The following is a 27,210-nucleotide window of genomic DNA, read 5'->3' on the forward strand; positions in this document are numbered from 1 at the left end:
TAAGGAATTTTTCAAAATGAAGAAGCCAGGTCCTAGACCAGAAGTTACTGCTCAGTAGAGTGGACAAATTTGCTTATGACACCTCTCAAAAATAACAGTGTCAGATAATGTGGGCGACATTCCGAAGTTGTGTTTGTATTGAGTTGTCTAGTTATCAGTGTCTCCATCTTGCTTCTTTCTCTACTAAAAATCAGGCTCTAGGGCCTCATTCTCTTTCTGTGCTCCTTAAGGGATGCACTGAGAGCAACCTCGTCTACAGAAATGCCCATGCCCATGTGCGCGTGCACACACACACACACACACACACACACACACACACATGCACACACTTTAACCCCAATCTGTCCAGCTCTCTTGCCTAGGGTGAGAACTAAGTCTCTTGATATTCTGTTTTAGAACATGATTTTCTCCATTTCATGCCCAAATACCCTGGATTGTAAGGACAGCAAGCATTACAGCGTATGGAATTATAGGGATTCAGGTTCGAGTCGCAACTTTAATTCCTAATTGTACAGCTAGAACTTTGAACTCTAGTTTATTCTTCTGTAAAATAAATACCAGAGAAGTAACCATCTCATTGAATTTATGGACATTTTAATTGAGATAGTGCATGTAAAGTGCTCAGTAAAATATCTTATACATAACAGATATTTAGTATAGCAGCTATTACTGGCATTTTTTTCTGAGTACCATGAGGTCAATCTACAGGAGACACCATCATAGTCAAAAGTCCCTGATCAAAGACTGGCATGGCAGCCAGGCGTGGTGGCTCACGCTTGTAATCCCAGCATTTAGGAGGCTGAGATCATAGGATCACAGTTCGCGGACAGCCTCAGCTACTTAGTGAGGCCCTTCACAACTCAGTGAGGCCCTGTTTCAAAATAAAAAATAAAACACAAAACTTGGGGCAGGGGTTGTAGCTTGGAGGTCAAATGCCTCTGGGTTCCAGCCCCAGACACTCTCTCTCTCTCTCTCTCTCTCTCTCTCTCTCTCTCTCTCTCTCTCTCTCTCTCTCTCTCTCTCTCTCTCCTTCCTCCCTCTCTCCCTCCCTCCCTCCCTCCCTCTCTCCCTCCCTCCCTCCCTCTCTCCCTCCCCCTCCCTCCCTCCCTCTCTCTCTCTTCCTTTCTCTCTCTCTCTCTCTCTCTCTCTCTCTCTCACACACACACACACACACACACACACACAAAGACTGGCATGGTGGTGTACAACTGTAAATTCAGATGAAACAGGGGATCATGGGTTCAAGGCCAGTCTCAGTAATTTATCAAGACTCTCAGCAACCTAGCCAATCCTGTTTCAAAATTAAAAATAACAAGACTCTCAGCAACCTAGCCAATCCTGTTTCAAAATTAAAAATAAGAAAGGGCTTGGAATGTAGCTCAGAGTTAGAATGGCACTGATTTCAAGCTCCAGTACCCAAAAAAAGAGTCCCTGATCATAGTGAAGATCACTAAAATATGTCGGCATCCTTGACAACATATCAGCCCTTCTCCCCTTCCTTCACCAACTCCTGGTTACATTTTCAACCTTTCCAACCATATTTTGTGTCTTCTCATTGGAGGCCTTAATATTCTCTTTAGCTCTATCTGCCATAAGATGAGACCCATCAGGGCAACTTCTTCAGTGTAGAAGACGAATGTTCAAAATATCTTTTTCCAAGTTCATTCCTCTCCACCACTCTAATATTGTAGCTTTTTGCATTTTGGTGCTATTTAGTGAAACATGGATTTTTAAAATATGTATAAAAAAGCAAATCCTTTTCCGGGCATTGATAGAATGTTCAGTTATGGGCTTAAGTAGCCTCTGGTCTGGCTCGCTCTTATTAAAAATTAATTTTCAGTAAGTCTGAGACATGTATGGTTTCTCTAAACTAATTTCTCTTTTCCTGTCTTATGCTTATGAGATGTTCCCTTTCAAGCCCATTTGAGCACCAAAGAAATCCTTTTCCTGGGAGCATTTTTGGTCTCGAGGCCTCCATGTTGAACTGAGATACATTTTTAACTCTTTTATTTTATTATTCAAATTTTGAATTTCCATGGAGATCAGTTGATGGGGAATGGGTGTGTTCCTCTCTTGCTGAGATTGTAGAATATGAAACAAATAGCAGACCCTAGCCCAGGCAAGGTCATTCTTGCTTTTATTGTTACTGTTATTAAAACCTATCTAGAACTTTTGTGTTAGCAGGAGGTCAGTCCTCATCATTACTTTTTCCTCCCAATTTTTCAATTTTGACTTTACCTTTCAAGACAGTAGAGGCCCAAAAGGCTTCTTTTCAAGTTTCTGTCTGACTTGCATGATCTGAGAAAGTTGGTTCCTCATTTAAGTCGATGTCTTGCTGTTTTGAATCAGGCATTACCTTGAGGGTCATTGTTGAGTGGATGTTTTTGCCAACACAGAAATGAGAGAAAATGAAGTCCCTCTCCAGCCTTTCTTGTTAGCCAGTCTAGCTTAGATTACAGAGAGCTCCTACTGGGAGGGGCCTTTAGAATCATCTCATGCAGCCTCATTTTACCAAGGCCAGAAACCAAATCCCAGAGGTGGCAAGTGACTCACCCAGGGCCACAAGGTGAATTAGGTAGAATCTGGATTCAAACGCTGTTTGCTTGGCATCCAGCTCCGTGCTCTTTTTACTCTGCCTATTATCAATTATAGCACTATCAATTAGCATGCCCAGGGCTCCATTGGGAGGCAGGTTCATTCAACTAGGTTTTTTCTTCTTTTTCTTTTCTTTTCTTTTTTTTCCGTGTGTGTGTGTGTGTGTGTGTGTGTGTGTGTGTGTGTGTGTGATACTGGGGATTGAATTCAGAGGCATTCTACCTCCAAACTACACTCCTAGCCTGATTTTTTTCTTATTTAGAATCAAGGTCTCACTGGGTTGCTGGGAGCCTCACTAAGTTGCTGAAGCTGGCTTTGAACCTATGATCCTCCTGTCTCAGACACCCAAGTACTGAGATTACAGGCATGCGCAACTCTGCCTGGCTCTGACCTTATTTTTTGATCCCAACTGCTGTGGTTTTCGACAAGCTGCTCAAATCAAAACCCCTCCGGACAAATCAACCATTAACTTTTAAAGTGAATGGAGCTGAAAATTAGTGCCAAGAGTTTAGAGTAGAGTTGGCCCTGTAATCACCTCTGTAACTTACCTGTAACTCTCGTTTCCTCCCTAACTCAGCTCCCCAAGCATCTCTGCAGCTGACCTCTTTTCCATGTTTCATAGTATCCCCCTGGAGAAATCATCCATTAGGGTGAAGTTCTGCCCTCTTCCTCTTGTTTTGTTGATGTCTCTTGAAGGGGACATGTATAATATTGCTGATTCCTTAACATGACTGAGTGTATAAGAAGCTTTCCTCCCCCAAGGCATACCACCCACAGGCACACTGAAGAGTTTCAGAGAAAGGATAAGAAAAGATGGTAGATTAAAAAAAAAAAAGGATAGGAAAGAAGCCGGCCTAAGTCACAATTAGGTCCATGGCCAGTTGCCCAGCATTAAACTTGTTAGTCACAGATATTAAGAATCAATCAAGGTCAAGCCGAATGTGGTGGTGTATGCTTGTAATCCCAGCATTTGGGAGGCTGAGACAGAAGGATTGCGGTTCTGAGACAGCCTCAGCTACTACTTAGGCCCTTTGCAACTCAGTGAGACCCTGTTTCAAAATAAAAAAATGAAAAATAGGGCTGGGGGTGTAGCTTGGAGGTAGAATGCCCTTGGGTTCCACTCCCAGTACTGCACACACACACAAAAAATCAAGAGTCTGGAGTGTAGCTCACTGGTAGAATGCTTGCCTAGTATATGAGAGACCCAGACTTCAGTCTCCAGTGAGAAGTAAAGGGAGAGGGGGAGGAGGAGTTGGAAGGAGAGAGAGGGAGAGAAAGAGAAAGAAGAGAGGGAGGGGAAGAGAGAGAAGGGAGGGAGGGGGAGGAAGAAAGAGAAGAGGAGAGGAGAAGTGAGGAGAGAAGAAGAGAGGAGAGGAGAGGAGAGGAGAGGAGAGAAGATTGTTTTTTTTCCAGGAACTAGATGTGTTCTCAGATTATTTTAGTTAACTCCCATGAGAACCCCAGAAAGCATCTATCAGCAGCCCCATTTTTATGTATGCGAACACTGAGGCTTTCAGGGTGGTTAAATTCCAGAGCAATGTGCTCAGGAAATCTTTGCTGCCTCCTCTTTAAAAATGCTTATTTTAGCCGGGCGTGGTGGTGCACGCTTGTAATCCCAGCATTCGGGAGGCTGAAACTGGAGGATCGCGGTTCGCGGACAGCCTCAGCTACTTAGTGAGGCCCTCTGCAACTTAGTGAGTCCCTGTTTCAAAATAAAGAATAAAAAAATAGGGCAGGGGATGTGGCTCGGAGGTCAAATGCCCCTGGGTTCCATCCCCAGACCCGAAAAAAAAATAATAATAATAAAATAAAAATGCTTATTTGAAGCTGGGAGTGGTGACATATGCTTGTGATCTCAGTATTGGGGAGGCTGAGACTGAGGATCACAGGTTCATGGCCAGCCTGAGCTTCATAGTGAGGACACTGCAACTTAGTGAGACCCTGTTTCAAAAAATAAGAATTAAAAAAATAGGTGTGTGTGTACACACACGCACACACACACACACTATCATTTGATATTAGATATCTATTTACTATACTCTAAAACAGCTTTTTGGAGGCACCTGATCAGGCTATTATTTTGTGTGGGAACTAAACCAACAGGTGCCCTACCACCATGCCACACTCTCAGTCCTTTTAATTTTGAAACAGGGTCCAAATTACTGTGTGCTTGTCTTAAATCTGAGATCTTCCTGATTCAGCCTCCCAAATATTGGGATTGCAAGCATGTTCTACCACACCTGGCTTTTTAAAATACTTTTTAAAATTTTGAAACACAGTCTTACTTAGTTTCTGAGGGTATTGCTAATTTATAGAAGCTGGCCTTGAACCTGTGATCTGATCCTCCTCTCTCAGCCTTCCTAAATAATGAACTCACAGGCATGCACCACCACTCCTAGTTCTTGTCAGGCTGTTTTATGTGTGGAAACTGAGGCCCCCAAAAACAAAGTGATTTTCCCTTGAGGAAAGTCTGGCCTGCTGAGGAGGTTACCAGGCCTTGGCTTACTGTAGCTTTAAAAGCCCTGAGTGAGCTGGGCATGGTGGCGCACGCTTGTAATCCCAGCATTTGGGAGGCTGAGACAGTAGGATTGCACGGGTTCAAAGCCAGCCTCGGCTACTTAATGAGGCTCTCAGCAACTTAGTGAGACCCTTTTTCCAAATAAATATAAAATAGGTCTGGGAGTATAGCCCAGAGGTTGAAAAGCCCCTGGGTTCCAACCTCAGTACCACACACACGTGCGCACACACACACACACACACACACACACACACACACTAAATAAATAAATAAATAAATAAATAATAAAAAAGCCATGAGTGAACTGAATCTTCCTCTCATTTTCATTGAAAAGTAGGAATTTTACTGTTAGTGCAATGGTGGACATCAGGAGAAGAACAATCATTGGTCTGCATGTTCAGGGTTATGGGCCCACTCTGAACCCCATTCCAGAGCTTATTTTACTTACCTTTCCCACATACATTATCTTAGCATATACAGCACCCCAGCATTATCCTCTCCTTTTAATTCCTTAAGCTCAGGTTTTGTAAGGCTTAACAAATAAAACTCAGTGGTTGGTGGGGGAAAAACAGATGACTGCTAAAAGTTACATGTATAACACACTCAACCTGTTTGTAATATTAAAGCTTGGATTTCAGAGCATCACTTCATTAAGTACCATTATTTATTCAGTTTGGAAAGACACATAAAATCTGAAATGAATTGACTAAATAGTTTGCATGCCTTAAATCTTTGTGACAAAAATTGCATATTATCGAGAATATAAAAATTAGAAACACTTGTACAGACAGAGTTGGAGATAATTTTAGGAATGAAGGGAAAGCATGTTAGTGTTCTATGTTCTATATAAAAAGTATCACACTTTTATAAAGGTTAAGTTTCCTATTCTTGTTCTAATTTGAAAAAGGGACCCTGTTGTCACTCTTAAAATATAGGCCTAGAACAATTCCAGCTGCTGCTTGCGTGGTGGGATCCAGGGATATGAATGACACAGTGTGCATTAAGGACTACACCTAAAACTTTTTCCCTGCAGTGAATCCCCATGTTGTGGGCAGCTCTTTCACACTTGTAGAAGACAAATAAGCAAATTATTTGGAATGTCAGATCAGAAAAGTGCTCTCGTTCTTTTTTGTGGTACTGGGGATTGAATTCATGGGTGTTCTGCCTCTGAACTACATCCCCAGACCTTTTTATTTATTTATTTATTTATTTATTTTGAAACAGGGTCTCAGTTGGGCATGGTGGCACACACTTGTAATCCCAGCATTTGGGAGGCTGAGACCAGAGGTCACAGTTCGCAGACAGCCTCAGCTACTTAGTGAGGCCCTTTGCAACTCAGTGAGACTGTTTCAAAATAAAGTTTAAAAATAGGGCTGGATTCTAGATACCCAAAACGATCTTGAAAAAGAACAAAGCTAGAAGATATACATTTTCTGATTTCAAACCAAATAAAGCTACAATAATTGAAACAGTGTAGTACTGTTCTAAACCATATTTCATATTAGGATAGATTTTTTTCCTGAAAAATAAATATATAAATATATGATAGTTTCACCTAAAAAAAAAGAAAAAAAATATTCTCTGGTAAGAAAGAAAGCAAAAAGAAATATTGAAATGTTATCTTTAAGTCATCAAAAGCTTGGTATCAGACAAATGAAACTGTTATGTGAGATTATCATTTTTAATTTTGGATAAATTGCTATAATACTAGATGTCAACCACTAAGCCAAGCATGGGAGGGAGGGATAGGGAAAGAATGGGGTGGAGATTGGGTGGGGGCTGACTGGGATAAGTGTGCATGTATGTCTACAAAAGTATGTATCCTACTATGATGTATGAATACAGTGCACCAATAAAAAATAAAAAATAAAAATAAATAAATAAATAAATAAATAAAAATAGGGCTGGAGATGTAGCTTGGAGGTCGAATACCCCTGGGTTCCATCCCCAAATGAGCGAAAGAAAGAAAGAGAGAAAGAGAAAGGAAGGAAGGAAGGAAGGAAGGAAGGAAGGAAGGAAGGAAGGAAGACTGGTTAAGTTGCTGTGGCTGGTGCCAAATCTGTGATCCTACTGTCTCAGCCATCGCACTACTGGGATTACAGGTGCGTGCCACCACACTTGGCTAGGAAAGTGCTCTTTGAATCACAGCATCAACTTTTCTGTCCTACAAAAAGGGAAGCTGAACCCATGAGCAGTAAGTGGCTTCCTCATAATCATGTAGGGTCTTCTTGGTGTCTGAATCCAGACATGAGTCCTCATAATCATGTAGGGTCTTCTTGGTGTCTGAATCCAGACATGAGTCCTGGACTCTCAGGCCCATACTCTTGCGACTACTTCTCGCTTTCATCTTAGATTACAACAATCAAATGTGTATCTGAAAGTGTACAGCATCTAAACCATGCTGACCATATTATGTTCTCACAATCATCAACCTATTTTTGGAAATCATGGGAACATGATTTCCCATGTTGTTGGGAACAATATCATGTTGTTGGGAACAATAATCATACTACACAGTGGAGATAACCACTAGAGGTGTTTAGACTTGGGCTGCAGTCTTTCCTACCTCCCAAGTACTGAAGCTCACACATGCATACACACTGCAGTTCAGGTTGGCATAAAAAGGAGATGGAAATTCAAAGACTTATCAATTCAGCTTGTTCTTTTCATCTTTTGTATCCCACACCCACTGTCTCCCCCAAAAGCCCAATTTTTGAGCATTGGGGGATTTTGTTATTCACTTCCTCAGAGAAGTCAATTCTTGGGAGCTGAAGTAGGGTAGTTTAGAACTTCAGGAGGCCTCCCTAAGAGCCACCCAAGGGCAGGCCTGGCCTGGCCTCAGGAGAATAACTCTTGGGATACACTGAGGAAGCACTTCCTGCGTCTTAGTCCAGAACCTATTCAACCATGAAGGGAGTTTCTGAGACTTCAAAAATTCCCTGATCATGCCCAAAGATAGTTTTTTCAGCTTCCAGGAGCCCTGACATAAAAATTCCACTATGTGACATCAATTTCTTTGTTTCTGAAGCATAAAGGGATGTATGAAGGAAGAGCTTGTAAATGCAAGTATCCTCCTGTGAGCTATTGTACATATTCACATTAGAATGTTAGTGACATATTATTGTTAGATCTCAGAAACCAATTATACATACATCTCTACCCTATCCCTTTTTTACTTTCCATTTATCAATCTAAAAGTCTGAAAGACTTTCTGTGGGTAGATATGTTTATATGCATGCTTATGTGAACATGCACCTGCCCAAAAGCTTCTTTTCACAATTTAAATTAGGAAATCCAGATTTTTATTTTATGAATGAGGAAATCCTGTACTGATTACCATCTCCCACTATCCTCGATCCAAGGCACTTTTTCATGTTCCAAACCTGCTAATCTGACTTATAATAGAAATTTCAGTTTTAGTTGCTGATGGCTTGAATGTGTGAACCACTAGTTTCAGAAGCATTTTCTTAAGGACCCACTGAATGTCATTATCATGGTATTATAATGTCAGGGGAATATATATATATATATATATATATATATTATACACACATACATACATATATACATATATATATATATATATGTGTGTGTGTGTGTGTGTGTGTGTGTGTGTATGGCAGTAGGTAGGAGAGCTACCTACTGGGCATTCTAAAGAGTTTGATTATGTGGACAGCCAAGAAGGCAAGGACAACTGACAAGCTGAGCTTTTAGGCTACCCCACTGCTTCCCATTTCTTTGGCTCACATCCTTACCTGTGGGGGTGGGGAGCAGGACAGAAGCTTAGAGGTCTACAGTGTATGTTAATACTGCTCCTGGCACCTGAATTCCTTAATTCAAGTATTCCCTAGAGCCTCAGGATAGGAGGTGGCTGGAGTATTTGAAATCTAGGAATCACAAGAAACCCATTATCCTCATGCCTGCAACTGGATAAATGTCCCCTCACCATTCCTGTAGGTCAGGGGACTAGCCAGGGCTGAGGATACTTAGGGGAACTAAATGCAGGAGACACAGCTATAAAATGGCCTGAGAAGAGGCCCTTCCTAAATCGGCCTAGGGCCAACTAAATAGGACCTCACTTTTGGTATTGCTCAGAGGTTTCTACATTTCATCCTCACAGTAACCTAGTTAGTCAAAATGGAGGACAACATTGGTGCTGTTTTACAGCAAAGGAAACTGAGGCTAGGAGGAAAGAGTGGTTATCTCAGAGCAGCCCAGGAAAGAAATGACAATTTTCCCAACACTCTTGCTAGGTTTGCTGCTTCATAGTAGAAAGAATAAAAAAGGGAGAGAGAAGAACAAAGTGAGGGATATACTAGGAGTGCCTGTTTCTGGAGGAACATGTCCTTACCTCAGGACTCGGATCGCAGTGTCCCCAGCACCAAGGGTACTACTGTGAAACACTGCTGCCACCCCATGCTCCTTCTGTACTCAGTTACAGAAACACCAGTGTCTGGATGTAAAGCACCCCCCCCCATTAATTGGTGATAGTCTGAGTCCTGAGTTTGGAGGATCTTTGAACTTAAGGGACATCCATTCTGCTCCTGTTATCCCTGCGTCCCTGTGCCTGCAGCAGATAATTTGCCTTTTGGACTACAGGGCTTGAGGACGATCTGCGTGTATTTATTAAAAGAGATGGTGTGGCATTCTTATTAAAAAATGTTTGGATAGTGCCTGGTTTTCTAGGATCCAAGACTGGGGCTTTGCGGTGTGTCTTTGGGTACATCCCTAATCCTCTCTGGATCTTAGTTTTCTCCTGTGAAACATCATCTTAGATGGTCTCACTCTGATGTAGCACTTAGTAATGTATCCATTTATTCAATAAACCCTGGTGAGCTAAGCCTTCCTGCAGGTTTAGTGCAGGGGTTCCAGCCAGAAAATTAGCTTACGAGCGAGTCTGCTTTGAAAATCTTCAGATTCCTCTTCCTTAACGTTTTTTTTTTTTTTTTGTCATGCTTTCTTTTTCATGCTGACTTACCTTTTCAGAAAATGCCCTCGCTTCCGTTGGAGAATGGAAATTGGCAAAGAGAGAGAGACAAGATCCAATTTGTGCCTTTGCTATTTTAGGGGCAGCTGAAATTACGAGCCAAAGTGGAGTGATGCGCTCTCTGGAGTGACCTCCGTTTTCCAAGGCAGGAGAAAACCCAGGTCTTCTGCCTGTGAAGTGGCTGGAGCTCTGGGGACTGAGGCATTATTATATAAATTCAAGCTCGCTCCTGATCCTTAGTACCCTGAGTTGCCTGAAGGGGGGAATGGCACTGCCTGCGTGTGCAGCCCGGGCGCTCGGGCCGCCACTGCGACCAGAGCAAGGAGAGCCCGCCCGCACCACCTGTCCCCACCGGCATTCCAGAGTAGAGGCCGACTTGGCAGGGAGCCGCCCCGGGTCGGTCACCGCCTCAGTCCACGCCGGCCCTCCTAGGGGTGTGTCTCACGGATTCAACTCTCGATCGCTCCTGGACAAGCCCCTAAAGGCGTCTTCCTCCCTGGCGGGAGCAGTGCGCACCCCGCTCTTCGCGCTGCTTCCCCGAGGCCGCCGAAGGCGGATGCACGACCTCAGGCGACGCTGGGACCTGGGCTCCCTCTGCCGGGCCCTACTCACTCGGGGCCTGGCGGCCCTGGGCCACTCACTGAAGCACGTGCTCAGTGCGATCTTCTCCAAGATTTTCGGTCCCCTGGCCAGGTAGGTTTTACCGGAAAGCTGGGATCGCGCTCTCCCGCTTAGGCGCGACGGGGCTCTGGGGCGAGAGGAGGCAACCAAGCAGGTTGCAAAGTTCCAGCTAGCGGATGGTGGCTGGTTTGGGGGGCTGCAGATCCGCGCCGGCACAACTGACCAGGCTAACTCCCTCCCTGCTGTTCTGCGAGCTCCATAGTGCAGCGTTTCTGTTTACCAGGCAGACTGCCGGAGGGCTCCTTTCCCCAGGGGAACTCCGAAACCTTGGCTCTGAGCCTGATTCAGGCAGCCACCACGGGTGGGCAACCGAGTGCGCGCGGAGCTGGGCTTTGGGACGCGTGTGGGAGAGAGCCCGCGAGTCCGGCAGGCAGCGGCATGCGCGCCAAGGGGGCTGGGGACGGAAAACCCGGGAGAGTCCGGTGGGCGAAGCGGGATGGGGATGGGAGCGGGGCGAGAAGCATGGGGACCCGAATGGGGACCGTGAGTTGGGGAGTCGGACGACGGGGACAGGAAAGGTCCCACGGATATGCTACCCCGCTGAGGGGCTCCAGGGAGGTTCGGTTGGTGGAGGAGGCCGGCGGCCAGCGGGAAGGAGTCAGGGTGAGGGGGATATGTGTGCGGCAGAAGCCCCAGCGCTGAGCCTGCCGGGAAGGAAGGAAGCGCGGAAGGGCGCCGCCGCAGCGGCTGCAGTGGTGGAGTACTCGGTGGGGAGGGGAGGAGAGGGGCGCAACAGCAGCGCCAGAGGGAGGGGGCGGTGCTGGCGCTCCGCAGGCGCCGGCTGAGCTGCGGGATTGACGTAACGAGCTTGGGTTTCCCCCAGCGTCGGGAACATGGATGAGAAATCCAACAAGCTGCTGCTGGCTTTGGTGATGCTCTTCCTATTTGCCGTGATCGTCCTCCAATACGTGTGCCCCGGCACAGAATGCCAGCTCCTCCGCCTGCAGGCTTTCAGCTCCCCGGTGCCGGATCCGTACCGCTCGGAGGATGAGAGCTCCTCCAGGTTCGTGCCCCGTTACAATTTCAGCCGCGGCGATCTCCTGCGCAAGGTAGACTTCGACATCAAGGGCGATGACCTGATCGTGTTCCTGCACATCCAGAAGACCGGGGGCACCACTTTCGGCCGCCACCTGGTTCGCAACATCCAGCTGGAGCAACCATGCGAGTGCCGCGTGGGGCAGAAGAAATGCACTTGCCACCGGCCGGGTAAGCGGGAGACCTGGCTCTTCTCCAGGTTCTCCACTGGCTGGAGCTGCGGACTTCATGCAGACTGGACCGAGCTCACCAGCTGCGTGCCAGCTGTGGTGGACGGCAAGCGTGACACCAGGCTGAGACCCTCCAGGTGAGCTTGCGCCTGCGGCGACGACGGAGTGGGCTCTTGAAGCCTCAGAATGCACTTTGGCCTGGGCGGGCAGTGGGCGGGAAGGTGCTGTTGCAGACCCAGGGCGCACCTTGATGCCCTGGCGGTTGCACCCGAGGTAGGCACCCTTTAGACAGGCGTTAGGCATCCTGGCCCCCACCTTTGCGGCGTTGTGGCGGCCTCAGGGAGCCTTTCTGCTCTGGCCGGGGAAAGCCTGTCAAATGTGAAGGTTGGGGTGCTTGGTGTTTGGAAATACGTGTGGGGGAAGCGGCACGGAACAGGCCCCCAACCTGCCTCCACCAGAACAAGGAACCAAATTTTAGATTAATACTGGAGAGTCCCGAGGAACTGCGCCCTGCCTGCAGTGTTCCCGGGTACCTTCTCTTTTTCTTCTCCTAGGCACTCTGGCCCCAAAGCCTCCTTTCCGTGCTCTCCTCCTACCCCACCAGCTCGCATTCTCTCCCCCCCCCTTTCCCCGCTCCCTTTTTTTCTCGCTTCCATTTAGCGAGAAAAATTTCCCCCTCCCTCTTGTGTTCCAGATCTGCTCAGGTTTGCTTATTCTTTCCTTCTTCCATTCCCATTGTTGCTTTTTTCTTTTTTTTTCTTGCCCTTTCTTTTTCTGTCTTCCTTCCCGACTTTATTACCTCCCAGCCCCTTGTCCCAGAGAGCTCTTCCAGAGAATAGGGTCTCTCTGCTGTTTGTAGACACCTGGGAAGAGCTTCTACTTCCCAGCTTGTGCTCCTCCCTGCAGGCTGCAGGAGAGGCATCTGCGTGCTTTTAGAACGCAAGGGGAATCCCGCCGATTCAGAGTGGTCTGGGATGCTGCCTTGGACCCCAGGTCGAGGTTCTGGTATGAGAAATATTTCCTAATGAAAGCTTTCCTGAGAAATCGGAGCATTCAGCACGGGATGAAGCCAGTCCCGTTTCTTGGAGCCTGGGACTGATGGGGGTGGGGGAAGCTGAAATATGAACAGTCTGTAGCCAGATGCTGGGCATTTCCTTCCCTCCAGCTGCAGTGTCCAGTTGCTGGAGGTCATGGACTCTTGTAAAAGGATAAGAAGATTTAGATTGTGAAGAAGTTTCGACAGCCAGGGGTACTGTTTTCTAGGTCTTCCTAAAACAAAACTGGGCTGAGGCTTTGAATCTAGGGAGTGGACAAGGTGCAGTTCAGTCGAAACTCTGAACTGGAGTCTCTGGGTGATCAGGGATATGGCTATGTTCCCCACCTCCCTGTTTGGGTGACTACAAGTACCCTCAAATCTGCTGCTTCATTTGCTTCCAGCCTGAACCCCTCTTTCCTTCCCTCCCATGGGAGTCACTCAGTGTGGCTGTTAGGAAGAGTCAGTGGGTTTTCCCCCCTATCTAACTGCAGCAAATGGAGTCCTCAGAATTTCTGGTCACTATTGAAATTTAGAAGGAATACTGCTCCCCCTCCTTCATCTTTCTCCTCTTTCAGTTTGCAGTGGGTTTTCTCAAATACCGGAATTCTGGCAGAAACTGTTGAACTTTAATTTCCTTTCTAGACTAACAGATTTGTTTTTCCATCCCAAGAGAACCTTGGCCCCAGGAAGGTGGCTACCTTTATCCACTGTGTAAATCGTTGCCACAAGAAGATTCTGGTGTTTAAGAAGATCCCAAACAATTTGGCAGTATTGAAAGTAATTTCTCAGGTTGATAGAGTTTGTAGGTGTACTGGAGGATGGTGATATTTTCTTTAAAAAAAGATCTTTAGGGCGAAAATAGAATTTCATAGCCCTGACTGGCAGAAAAGTAAAAACAAGGTCTTAGCCACCATGGAAGCCACAGCTTTATATGGAGTTCCATAAGGAACAGGCGTCTTTACTAGTCATTTTGAACACATATGACATTTGTTGTAAACACTCATTATTAAAATAATCTGAATTATTTATTTAGTAGTTGTCCTCTGGAATATTCTTTCAGAGTTTCTTCTGAAGATAACCAGGGCTCCTTAGAGTCACTTGGGTTGTTCCAAGTGAAGAAAAATTATTCAAAATGAAATAGGATTTTCTTGGGTATTATTAAAAGGGTGATACCACAGTGCCATCTAGTCTAATCAAAGAAAAACCATGTTTTAAATAGTCAGGGTTACTGGATTGTATGATATTTGCAAAAGTGAAATAAAACTTGCTAAAGAATCACATTGGTACTTCAAGGGTACTTTTAAAATTTAATTAATTCCCACCCACTTCCAGAAATAATTCATTTTGAAGAATAGTAATAATCTGGGGGTTCCCAAGTTTCCCAGGATGTTGACAGATTCCTGTTTGCATAACCAGTTCTGTGAGTTTTGATAATCTCTAATAGTAAGGTGTGCACACGTGTGTGGGAGTGAGTGTACATGTGTGTGTGGGGGAGGTGAAAATGTAGCAGAAAAGGTGTCTACATTGGCTGTGATTCATGAAGGTGAGGAGCTGGTGTCAGGAGATGTTTGTCTTTCTTATGGAGTTCCCAGGTAGGGAAGCCTTTTCATATTAGCTGTTCTCTGCTGTGGTCAACTGAGGGCAAGAGTCTCTCTGACTGTCTGTCTGACTTGGGAGTTCAGATACTTGGGGCTTAGTTCTAAGTCAGCAGTCAACCAGTTGTGTGACCTTGGCACAACACCAGTGTGGAGAGTGCATTCTAATTTATGATGACATGTTTCTGTCATGGTATTTCTCTACAAATTAGCACTATTTGTGCATAAATACATCCCCATTTATCAGATGATAATGAAGCCCCCAAAATCTGAAGGACTTCCCCAAGGTCATTGAGCTCTTTAGTGGCATGGCAGAAATCTGGCCCCAATTCTGTTTGACTCTACAACACTTGCTCTGTTATTGACTGCACCTTGGTGAACAAGGGTTTTAACAAAAGCAAAATGAGGTATTTCCTATTAGTAATTTTCAAAGTGAAAACCCAATAAATATATTTGCCTATATCATCATCACCATCAGTAATTTTACACATGTGGGTTTGGACGAGGTTATCTCCCAGCACTTGAGGGAAGAACAGATTTCTATATCTCTGAGGCTTTAGGCTCACTAGATTGTAAAGGGTTCTCTCTTGCCATGTTGAAAATCCTTGCAAAGCTGAGCAGGATTGGAGAAGGCTGGGAGCCAGGTTGGTAGGGAGCCAGGTTGGTGAGCATCAGTTGGCACTCTCAGTAGAAACATGGACCACCTCCTGACACACAGCTGTTGGTTCACATTAGGGGGAGTGTGAGAGACTATTGTGGCTGCAAGCTAAAATCCCGAATCCTCCTTTTAGTGCTACGTTGGCGACGCTTGCCTACCTCTGTGGATGATGATGTGCTGGGGTGATATATAACTGCTGAATAGAAATGACTATGATCACATTGCCTGGAAAGGACAAAGAGACAATGTTTGGGTGGCAAAAGCTTAAGTTATTTGTTAAAAATAATATTTATTTTAAAAATTAGAAGCTATATTTTATCCTTCTGTTTGCCAATATGTTGTCTGAGGTCAGAAAAGAATCTAGCTTATTTTAGAATTTCGAAGACCATTTCAAAAATTGTGTCAAAACATTGTTGCTCACCAGCTGTTAAAATTCCCAATTTCTGCAGGCTTTTTCAGGCCAAATTCCCTGTGTTTGTAGCCAGCTCTAGGATGCCATTTGATCTGTGGGAGGAATTTAGAGCTGGAAAGGAAATTGCACTAGCTTCTTCACTTGGTATCACATTGGTGACACACATGGGGTGGGCCTATGGATATACAGGTCAAATTATTTGATCATTTATTGTACCCTGGGTTTTAGCATCTCTAAATTTTTCAGTAGCTGCATGGAGAGGAACTAACCATCATCTAAATTCCAGTAGGATACTACTGACAGGAAAGACCGAAACTATTTTTTTTGACGGAGAAAAGCTTTCTTTTGGGGAGGTCATTAATTCACAAGCTTTCTTTTCTTTTCCTATCTTTTAAAAAATGGATCTATTCTGTAATAGCTAGAACTACAGAGTGCACATGTCTGATCATGCCATGCATGCCCATGTTTGCTATCCCTCTCTTTCTTGATTTTGCTGTGAGGCAAGATGACATAACAGTTTTGTAGTACAGGTTGAAGCAGGGAGTGAATGGGCTGTTATAGCCAGCAGTGCTGGCTTTGTCCTCTTTCAGGCTATGGGCTGTGGGTTCTCGGCTTCACTTAGCTGAGGATGCCTTTCTTGAACCATCTTTGATGATAGCTGTCGTATCATCACCTCTATTTCATACAAGGGGGAGGATCTATCATGATAACATTTGTAGGATATCAGCAGTATTAGCATATTTGCAGAAATGACACACAGATTGTTGGGGTTTCAACAAAGCTCTTAGTTCTCAGGGAGTACAAAAAGGCTACTTGGAATTAGCTTCTCTTAATAATTTTAGGTTACTGCCATTATGTGGCAATTAGAATACTAAAGCTTGTCTTCTACGGGTATCAGTCATCAACTGAAATAGTGTGAAATGACATTAAAAGAACAGTTATCCTTTCCCTTCTGTCATTCATTAAACAAAAAATTTTCGAAGCTGTCCGTTATATTCCAGGGAAGACACGTCATTTTGTTGGTAATGTCTTTAAAATGTCTAACACGACCAGAATGGATTAAATCATAGGGAATTTATCTGTTATGTTGCAGTATAGGTCTAATCAGTAAATGTGAAGCCCCAGCACGGTACTAACAGTAGGGGGAGGCTAGAATCAAGACAAAGTAAAAAAAAATTCCAGGTCACCCTTTTCAGCTTCAATTCCATAAAGGTTGGGATGTGAGCTGCAGAACCTTGTAAGGTAGACAGATTGTGGGAGAACTCTGTGATTTGGGGCAAGACTTTTCTTCTCCCTTGACCTCAGTATCCCCTCTGTAAAATGAGATATTTAAATAAGATGTTTCTTCCTTCCTTCTTTCCTTTCTCTTTCCCTCCCCCTCACTCTCTTTCTCCCTCCTTCCCACTTTCCCCTTCCTTCCTTCCTTCCTTCCTTCCTTCCTTCCTTCCTTCCTTCCTTCCTTTCTCTCCATTTCTTTTCTTTTCCTTTCTTTTATTTCTTTCTTCTTTCTTTCTTCCCTTCTTTCCTTTCTTTCTTTTTCTTTTGTACTGGGAGTTGAAACCAGGCACACTGTACCTCTGAGCTATAACCTCGACCCTATTTTCTTCATTTTTTTAAACTGTGAAATAGGATCTCCCTAAGTTGCTGAGTCTGGCCACAAAACTGTGATGCTCCTGTCTTAGTCTCCCAAGTACTGTGATTACAAGTATGTCCCACCACACATGGCTAGATTCTTTCCTTTCTAAGGTATGAGGAACAAGCCAGAAAATGGAGAGAAGAGGTGGGCTGTAAAAAAGAAAAAAGAAAAAAGAAAGGAGGCATTGTGGTATCCACCTGGCATTGTAATGTCCAGTAGCTTTATCTCACCACGTCTACCCAGAAGTCTACAGAGGAGATTAATGCTTGGGGAAATAATGGTTAAGGAGTTAGGTGGGGTAAAACTCCACCATGATGGGCTTGGAAAGGCAATGAAGAAGCTGATCCCCAAAGAATATGATGTGATTTTGAATGAAAACTGTGTAAAAACAAGGAAATAATGAGTTGAGTCAAGTTAATGGTACCTAAACTGATTCCTAGCCTGGAGTAGAGTGGTGCTACTGACAAAAATGTAGAGGTTGAGAAAGGGATCTAGTTTGGGCTGGGAGAATTCTAAGGAGTTATGACTGGTCACTGTGGCCTAGATTTCTAGTGAACTGAGCTTGTAAAGAGATGAGAACCATGGGTCAGGTGGGTCAGGGCTTAGTTGGATATATAGGACTCTGAGACCCCAGGTAGTCTTGAATTCAAAATTGGCATCATTATTTAAATGATAGCTGCAATTCACTCTTGAGACTCTTAGCCAACAAAAGGGATGTTTTAATAAAGGAAAAAAATAAACAGTTATAATTACATAAAAATGAGATACATTTATCTGTCAAATAAAAAAGCCAAATGAAGTGGCATATGTCAAACTGGTGAATATATGCACAATAAACAAAAGGAGTAAAACTAAATTTGTCCTCTAAGAAGAAATCCTATGAATGATTAGAAAAACAAAGGGCCTTACCAGAGGATTTACAACATGAGACTAAACTAGTTTACAGACATGGGAAAACTGTTGAGTTTCACCCTTGGTAAAAAAATGCAGATTTAAACATTTATTTATTTTTTTTCTTTTAAATTTTTTTATTGGTGCATTATATTCATAAAACATATTGGGGTAAAAAACTTGTGTGTACAAACATGTACTCATCGCTGATTTAACCCCTACCCAATTCCCACCCCATTCCCTCCCCGTCCCTCCCTCCCTTGCTTGGCTTAGTGGTTGACTTCGATATGTGTAAGTACGTTGTGTGTTTTAGAGATTTTCCTCTTCCCCCCTCCTTTCTCCTCCTATAGGTTGTCTTGTTTGCTCCTCTATAGGATTTCCTCTTTCAAGAGTTCCTCCTATGACCCATTTCTCCCTAACTTTCACATATTAGGGAAAGCATCTGATTTTTTATTTTTTGTTACAGACTAATCTCACTTAGCATAATGTCCTCCAGTTCCATCCATTTCCCTGAAAATGATGTAATTGAGTTTTTTTTTGATGGCTGAGTAAAATTCCATTGTGTACATATCCCACAGTTTTGTAATCCATTCATCTGTTGATGGACATCTTGGCTGGTTTCATAGTTTGACTACGGTTAATTGTGCTGCTATGGACATAGATACACATGCATTAGTTTGGTAGTTTGGTTTCTTTTCTTTTGGGTAGATACCCGGAAGTGGTATTGCTGGATCAAATGGTAGATTTGTTCCCATTCTTCTGAGGATTCTCCATACTGTTTTCCAAAGTGGTTGCACTAATTTGCAATCCCACCAACAATGTTTTAGAGTTCCCACTTCTCCACATCCTCACCAGCATCTGTTGTTGTTTGTGTTTTGAATGATTGCCATTCTAGTGGGAGTTAGGTGAAATCTCAGGGTAGTTTTGATTCACATCTCTCTGTCAGTGATGTTGAGCATTTTTTCATGCATTTATTGGCCATTTGAATTTCTTCTTTTGTGAAGTGTCTATTTAGTTCGTTTGCCCATTTTGTTATTGGATGCTTTGTTTTCTTAGTGTTGAGATTCTTGAGTTCTCTGTATATTCTACATATCAGTCCTCTATTGGTGGTGTAGGTGGCAAAAATCTTCTCCCATTGTGTTGGCTCTCGATTGAGGTTCTTGATAGTTTCCTTTGCTGAACAGAAGCTCTTCAGTTTCATGCAATCCCATGTATTGATTTTCCTTTTAATTTGTTATGCCTTTGGGGTCTTGTTGAGGAAATGTTTGTCTGTACCTGTGTGTTGTAGTGTTGGACCTATGCCCCCTTCAAGGAGCTTCAAGGTCTCTGGTTTAATTTCCAAGTCTTTGATCCATCTTGAGTTGACTTTTGTACAGGGTGAAAAAGTGGGATTAATATCCAATTTTCTGCATATGGTTAACCAGTTTTGCCAACACCATTTGTTGAACAGGCTATCTTTTTTCCAGTGTATGTTTTTTGTCAAAAATCAATTTGCTGAAAGTGTGTGGACTTGTTTCTGGGTCTTCTATTCTGCTCCATTGGTCTATATATCTGTTCTTTTGCCAGTACCATGCTGTTTTTATTACAATGGCTTTGTAGTATAGTTTAAAGTCAGGTGTTGTGATTCCTCCTGCGTGGTTTTTGTTGCTGAGAACTACCTTGGCTATTCTGGGCTTTTTGTTATTCCAGATAAATTTAAGGACTGATTTTTCTATGTCTGTGAGGAATGATCTTGGTAGTTTAATGGGCATTGCATTAAATCTGTAGATCATTTTGGGAGGATGGCCATTTTAATGATATTTATTCTTCCAATCCATGAACATGGAAGATCTTTCCATCTTCTAAGATCTTCTTCGATTTCTTTTTTCAGTGTCTTATAATTTTCTTTGTAGAGATCTTTTACCTCCTTGGTCAAGTTTATTCCTAGGTATTTTATTTTCTTGTGGGAGATCCTGAGTGGAAGTGTTTTCTGAATTTCTTTTTCAGTGGATTTATGGTTGGTGTACAGGAAAGCTTCTGATTTTTTAAGATTGATATTGTATCCAGATACTTTGCAGAATTTGTTGATCAGTTCTATAAGCCTTTTGGTTCAGTTTTTTGGGTTTTCTAAATATAGTATCATGTTATCTGCAAATAGTGAAAGCTTAAGTTCTTCTTTTCCTATTTGTACTCCTTTGATTTCCTTTTCTTCCTTTATTCCTCTGGCTAGAGTCTCTAGTACTATATTGAAGAGACGTGGTGATAGTGGACATCCCTGTCTCGTTACAGTTTTTAGGGGGAATTCTTGAAGTTTTTCCCCATTTAATATGATTTTGGCAGTGGGCTTATTGTAGATTGCCTTAATAATGTTGAGATATGTTCCTTCTATTCCAATTCTCTGCAGTGTTTTTATCATAAATGGATGTTGAATTTTATCAAATGCTTTTTCAGTGTCTATTAAGATGATCATGTGGTTTTTTTCTTTGATTCTGTTTATATAATGAATTACATGGATTGACTTTCGTATATTGAATCAGCCTTGCATCCCTGGGATGAACCCTACCTGGTCGTGGTGAATGATTTTCTTGATGTGATTTTGAATGCGTGTTGCTAGTATTTTGTTTAATAGTTTTGCATCCAAGTTCATCAGAGATATAGGCCTGTAGTTTTCCTTCCTTGAACTGTCCTTATTCATTTTGGGTATTAGTGTGATGTTGGCTTCATAGAATGTATTTGAGAGAGTCCCGGTTTTTCCTATGTTGCGAAATAGTTTGAGTAGTATTGGGGTTAGCTCTTCTATAAAGGTTTTATAGAATTCACTTGGGAAACCATCTGGTCCTGGCCTTTTCTTTGATGGTAAGCTCTTTATTGCTGTTTCAATCTCTTTGATTGTTATTGGTTGGTTTAAGTGTTCTATATCTTCTTGACTCAGTTTAGGAAGGCTGTATTTATTTAGGAAGTTGTCGATTTCCTCCAGATTTTCCATTTTGTTGGAGTATAGTTTTTCAAAGTAGTTTCTGATAATCCTCTGGATTTCTACGCTGTCAGTAGTAATGTCTCCTTTTTCATCCCTTATCTTCATAATTTGGGTTGATTCTGAGTCCCTGCGGGGTGTGCTGATCCCGGCCCTTGGGAGCTTTAGATGCACCTTGCGCCGAAAAAACTGCTGACTGCCGCCTGGCTGTTCAGCACCTGCTCACTTCGGCTTGCTGTCCACCCCTCCTCTCTGGCGCCTGGTGGCTAGTTGAGTGCGTAGGTCTAGAGCCGTCTGGTGAATTCGCGGCTGCCGCCGGCAGTAAGGCGCTGCTGCTGTGTCCTAAGACACGAGGCCAGCGTACCTCCTCTCTGGATTTGAGCTCCGTTCTGAGTTTCCCTCCTCTCTGGAGCCTGGTGCTGCTAGGGAAGATGTAGGCCATGCCGCTACGCACCGCGGCTCCGGCCGCTCCGGTTGCTCTGCACCACGGCTCTGGTCGCTCCAGCCGCTCTAGCCACTTCGCCCCATGGCAGCTGCGGCACTTCGGGCTGGTTTCTTTCTGGTGTCTTGTTTTTCCAGACCTCTTTTTCTCTGTCCCTTGTATTTACAGTTTTTATTTCTTTGCTGGAGGTGTTTTCTGGCTCTGAAAGGCGCTAGTTTTGTGGTAATAGAGTTCGATTGTTAGCGGGACTTGCAAGTGCCGCTTTCCTCCGTTGCCATCTTCCCGGAGCCCTAAAAATTTAAATTTAGCAAAGTGCATGCCTCTGATCCTAGTACTTAGGAGGCTGAGACAGGAGGTAACTAAGTGAAACCCTGTTTCAAAGAAAAAAAAATAGGAAGGGTTGGGAATATTCCATTCAGTGGTTGAATGCTTCTGGGTTCGATACCCATTATAGCCCCCCCCAAACTTAAACTTATGTCTTTTCATATCTCTGATTAACTCTGATTAAAATAAGCAACCTACAAAAATGCTAATAAGGGTATGGTTAGTTTTGTAATTCTTATAAATTATGGGAAAGTAAATTTAAGTACTGCTTTTGGAAATCCATTAGATATTATATAAACACAAGTTATTAAAATGTTTATTTTCTTGACCTGTAATTTCTTCTTTGACATTTCACTGAAAATAATAGTTCAAGCCGGACGTGGTGGTGCACGCTTGTAATCCCCGCACTTGGGAGATGGTGACAGGAGGATCACGCAAGTTCGAAGCCAGCCTCTCTGGCTTAAGAGACCCTGTTTCCAAATAAAATTAAAAAAATATAAAATAGGTCTGGGAGTGTAGCCCAGAGGTAAAAGGGATTCCAGGAACCCCAATACCACCAAAAGGGGAAAAAAAAGAAAATAATAGTTCAATACATGTTTTTATTCAGTCACTCATTTACTCAGCAAATATTTAATTAGTGTCTGCTATCACTGTACCTATGAGCTAAGGGTATTATAAAGAACAAGATAGAGGGTAGCAGGTATAACTCAATGGTGGATTGCTTGCCTAGTATGAATGAAGCCTTGGGCTACATCCCCAGTACTGGGAAAAAACAAAAACATCATCAACAACAACAACAACAATAAGGCAACATGGTTCCTGCATTCGTAGAGTGGGAAAGATTGACATGAACCAAATTATGACTTTATGACTTAAAATTGTGAGAAACACCATTGGGTGGAATGAGTACAGGGTGCTATGGGAAGATACCGTAGCAGATGAATTGGAGCTAAAACTGCAATTATCTGGAAATAATGTGAACATCCACACAGAAAAGGATGTTAAAGAAATTTTAGTATGTTCACTTGAGTGATTATTACAAAACCATTTAGATGTTCTTTTCTGGAATGTGGGAAATTATTAGTGATTTAATGCTAAACAAAAAATGTATAGAAAATTATGGACCCTGTATGAGTACTACTATGATAAAGAAATAAAAGAGAGTAGGAGGGAGGAGGGGGAGAGAAGTAGAAATCATCTTCCCACGTCTCCAAAATCTAAGCATAAAGGACAAGAAAAAGAAAGAAATAATACCAGGATATTAATAGGTCTGTTAGTGATTTATTTTCTTATTCTGATTTTCTGAGCATTTTGAATTTTCTTTATAAATATGCATTACTTTTAAGCTGGACATGGTGGCGCATGCTTGTAATCCTAGCATTTGGGAGGCTGAGACCAGAGGATCGTGGTTCGCGGTCAGCCTCAGCTACTTAGTGAGGCCCTCTGCAAATAAGTGAGAGCCTGTTTCAAAATTAAGAGAATAAAAAAAATTGGGTAGGGGGGTGTAGCTTGGAGGTCGAATGCCTCTGGGTTCCATCCCCAGACCCGCAAAAAAAAATACATTACTTTTATATTAAAATGAATATTGACAATAGATATTTTACTATGGCTATGATATATTATTAGACAGTAGATGTTATACTATGGCTATGATAATTTATACACATGTGTAAGTGACATAAAGACTGGCTGGTTATTTCATCAGCCTCTTGATATCTTGGTAGCCCTTCATGAGGAAAATAGCCTCACCCCAGTAAACCCTCCAATGGAAAGGCAGAGGTGATAAGTCAGGCAGTGGTTGCTGATTTTTCTTCCAGTTGGATGTTATCATTTTTCCACATAATCCGAACCCTTATACCAGTACAATATAGGAATATTTGAATGAATTGCTATTGTTTTTTCTTCATTTAAAAATTAAGTGATCCCAGTACTTGAGAGGCTGAGACAGGGGGATTGTTGGTTGGAGGCCAGCCTCAGCAACTTAGTGAGACTCTCAGCAACTAAGTGGAATATTGTTTCAAAATAAAATATAAAAATGTTCTGGGGTATAGCCAGAGTTAGAATGCCCTTGGGTTCAATCCCCAGTATCAAAACAAATTGATCAGGAAATTAATAATGGTACAAAGTTGGAAATAGAAGATTTTTCCTGTTCAGCCAGAGCCAACAAAGAGAGTCTGGACTTTGAGCCTTCATGGTTCACTTTCCAAGTGAGCTGATGGCTAGCTGGAATACAAACATCTTGGGATTGGTAAAGCACGATGATTGTAAACATCTGTAGCTGAGAACTCAGCTCAGTGTCTATGCTACTTTTATTCTGAAGAGAAGAGGAATCCACTGCTAGCCAGCTTCCTCCTAGAGCAGTGTCACTGCACAAAAACATTACCCTTAGTTGACCACATATTTAGATTAGAACACTTCATTCTGACTATTTGTGGAGGTGCTCCATATATATATAGCGAGGTATGTAATCTTATTGTTGAAGCTCTACTGAAACTACATCCTATGTATAGGTTATTTTGATAGCACAACAACATACTTCACAGATGAAATGCTAATATTGACTCTATGATACATAAAATTATATATTTATCTACGACACATAAAATGATATATTTAAGCCAGGCATGGTGGTGCATGCTTGTAATCCCAGCATTTGGGAGGTTGAGAGAAGAAGATTGTGGTCCACGGCCAGCCTCAGCTACTTAGTGAGGCCCTCTGCAAATAAGTGAGAGCCTGTTTCAAAGTAAAGAATTAAAAAGCAGAACTAGGGGTGTAGCTCAGAGATAGAATGCCCCTGGGTTCCATCCCCAATATCACACCCATAGAAAAAGATGTAGTCATTGAGTTTAGAAAGACAGCTATGGAAAGGGATTTCCCCTTTTCCATTAAAGAATAACAAATAATCCAGTTATGGTATATCTAATGTAAAACAGTGTCATTGTAAGCCTAAGGAAATATTTGTCTCAACTTTTTAGTAAAGTATTTATTGGCAGAAGAGCTTTACTTGTTGTAATAGGTATTGGACTTTGCAGATTATTCAATTGGTTTTATTGCATCCCATTTGTTATTTCTGCCATTTTGCCTCTAAGAACAGTGTTGAAGACTTTGACACATTTCAGAGCATTACAATAAATAATTCTGTCTTGCACATTTCCACTGTGCTTTTTCTGGAATATTATAAATATTCAAATATAGGCACACATGTAAATTCAAACAAAATTCAATGTATTCAAATTCTGCATAAATTTTATATTTATAACTTAGCAATGTTTGAACTTGTTATCCCATTATATAAATATATCAAATATGTGTGCATGGAATTACCAATAAATATATTTTTTCTGATTAAATTGTGGGCTCTATTTCAGTCACAATTTATGCTTCAATTCTGGCTTATATTATAATAGAATAATTTGCACTTCATTTACTCTGAATTGTCAAGAATCACATTCTTCCCTGATGTAAATATCTGAAAAAAAAAGACTTCTTATTCAGTTTGATTGCTTTTTAAATTGTACTGGCAAAGATGCCCTAGTGAGCCTGAGAGAATTGGTCTGTTTCTTGTGACAAGTTTAGTCTCAATGAATCACTTCCATGCACTTTTCTGCAGGAATACAGAGCAATTAAAATGTGCAATGTATTGATTTACATCAAATGGATTAGACCCGTGTGCAAGATATCTTGCCTTAATTCAATTTTACCCATCACTGTACTAATAAGGACATATCTTCAGTAAAGTATCAGCTCTGATTTGCTTACAAAAATTCTTGGGCTTTTGCTTACTCCATACAGGAGAGTGCACATAAGTAAAGAACTTTTAGAAATTGCCCAGTACTTGGGAGGCTGAGACAGGAGGTTAGCATGTTTGAGGACAGCATGTAGAATTTAGTGAGACCCTGTTTCATAATTTAAAAAATTAAGAAATGGCTAGGAGTGCAGTTCAGAGGTAGAATGTCCCCAGGTTTAATCCCCAGTTTTTTTTTTTTTTAGAAATTGGCATGGGTTATCCATTTACAGCCAGGTACACCAGATATAATTTATTTATTATTTATTATATATTTTGTGGTCCTTGGGATTAAACCCAAGGAGTTCTACTTCTGAACTACACCCAAAATCTTTTAAATTTTGATTTTAGATTTTGATACAGGGTTTCACTAAGTTAATGCACACTAGTCTCAAGAACCTGTGATCCTACTTTCTGAACCTCCTGTGTCCCAGGATTACAGGTGTGCACCACCACATTTAGTCCCAAAGATATTTAAAAATTCTCTTTCATGATGCCGGCCAACTCCTAAGTTTTAAAAATAAATCAGAGTTGACTAAACTAACCATTTAAAAGATACAAATGTTTACAATGAATTAAAATTCAAAATCTATCTGTATGTTGTATATAAGATAGGTAAAGTTTAAGAACAGAGAAATAATTGGAATAGATATAGTATGCAAACACTAATCAGAAGGAAGTTGATGTAGCTACATTGAAACCAAACAAAACAGATTTATATAGAACCATTATCAGGGATAAAATGTATAAACAGCATTGTTCAATAATGACTAAAAGTTCAATTTTTCTGATAACAGTTCTAAACTTGTATAAGCTTTTGTGGTACTGGGGATTGAACCCAGGGGTGCTATACCATTGAGCTACATCCCAAGCCCTTTTCAATTTTTATTTTAATATAAGTCTTGCTAAATTGCCCAAGCTGGCCTCAAACTTGCAATCCTCCTGTTTCAGCCTCCCAGGTATTGGAATTACAGGCGTGAGCCACTATGTCTGACTTAAACTTGCATAAATTTAGTATCAGTTTTGAGATATATTTTTTAAAAAGTTGACAAAGTTATAAGGAGAAATTATGAAATCTCCCAACCTCTTTTGAAACTGAATAGAAAATGAACAAAAAATGGAGTGGGCTACAGAATATTTGAGCAACACAACAAGCTCAGTATGATGAATACACTCACATATGCACACATATATACATACACGTACAATACACATATTGGAAAAGTTCATATTCTTCTTAAGCACATGTGCTTGAGAACCAAATAGAAATTTTTTTGGTACTGGGGATGGAACCCAGGGGCATTCAACCTCAGAGCTATACCACCAGCCCTACTTTTTATTCTTTATTTTGAAATAAGGATTCACTAAGTTGCAGAGGGCCTCACCAAGTTGCGGAGGCTCGCCTTTAACCTGCAGTTCTCCTGTCTCAGTCTCCTAAGTACTGAGATTACAAGTGTATGCCACCACATGTGCAACACTTTTTTTGTGTGGTA

At 42.1% G+C, this 27,210-nt stretch overlaps 1 protein-coding gene across 3 annotated transcripts in view; it reads left to right on the plus strand.

Moving 5' to 3' along the window:
- Positions 1–10,365: 10,365 nt before the first annotated feature.
- HS6ST2 (heparan sulfate 6-O-sulfotransferase 2) overlaps positions 10,366–27,210 on the plus strand; it is a gene marked incomplete at both ends in the record, with an annotated part of 346,112 nt that continues 329,267 nt past the window's right edge. For all 3 annotated transcript variants that reach the window (XM_080719496.1, XM_080719497.1, XM_080719498.1), the window contains 2 exons: positions 10,366–10,793; positions 11,605–12,123. In XM_080719496.1, coding sequence (XP_080575622.1) covers positions 10,366–10,793; positions 11,605–12,123 — 947 coding nt within the window. The remainder of the gene's footprint in view (positions 10,794–11,604; positions 12,124–27,210) is intronic.

This window comes from Muscardinus avellanarius (genome assembly GCF_963383645.1).
Source record: "Muscardinus avellanarius genome assembly, chromosome: X".
Taxonomy (NCBI): domain Eukaryota; kingdom Metazoa; phylum Chordata; class Mammalia; order Rodentia; family Gliridae; genus Muscardinus; species Muscardinus avellanarius.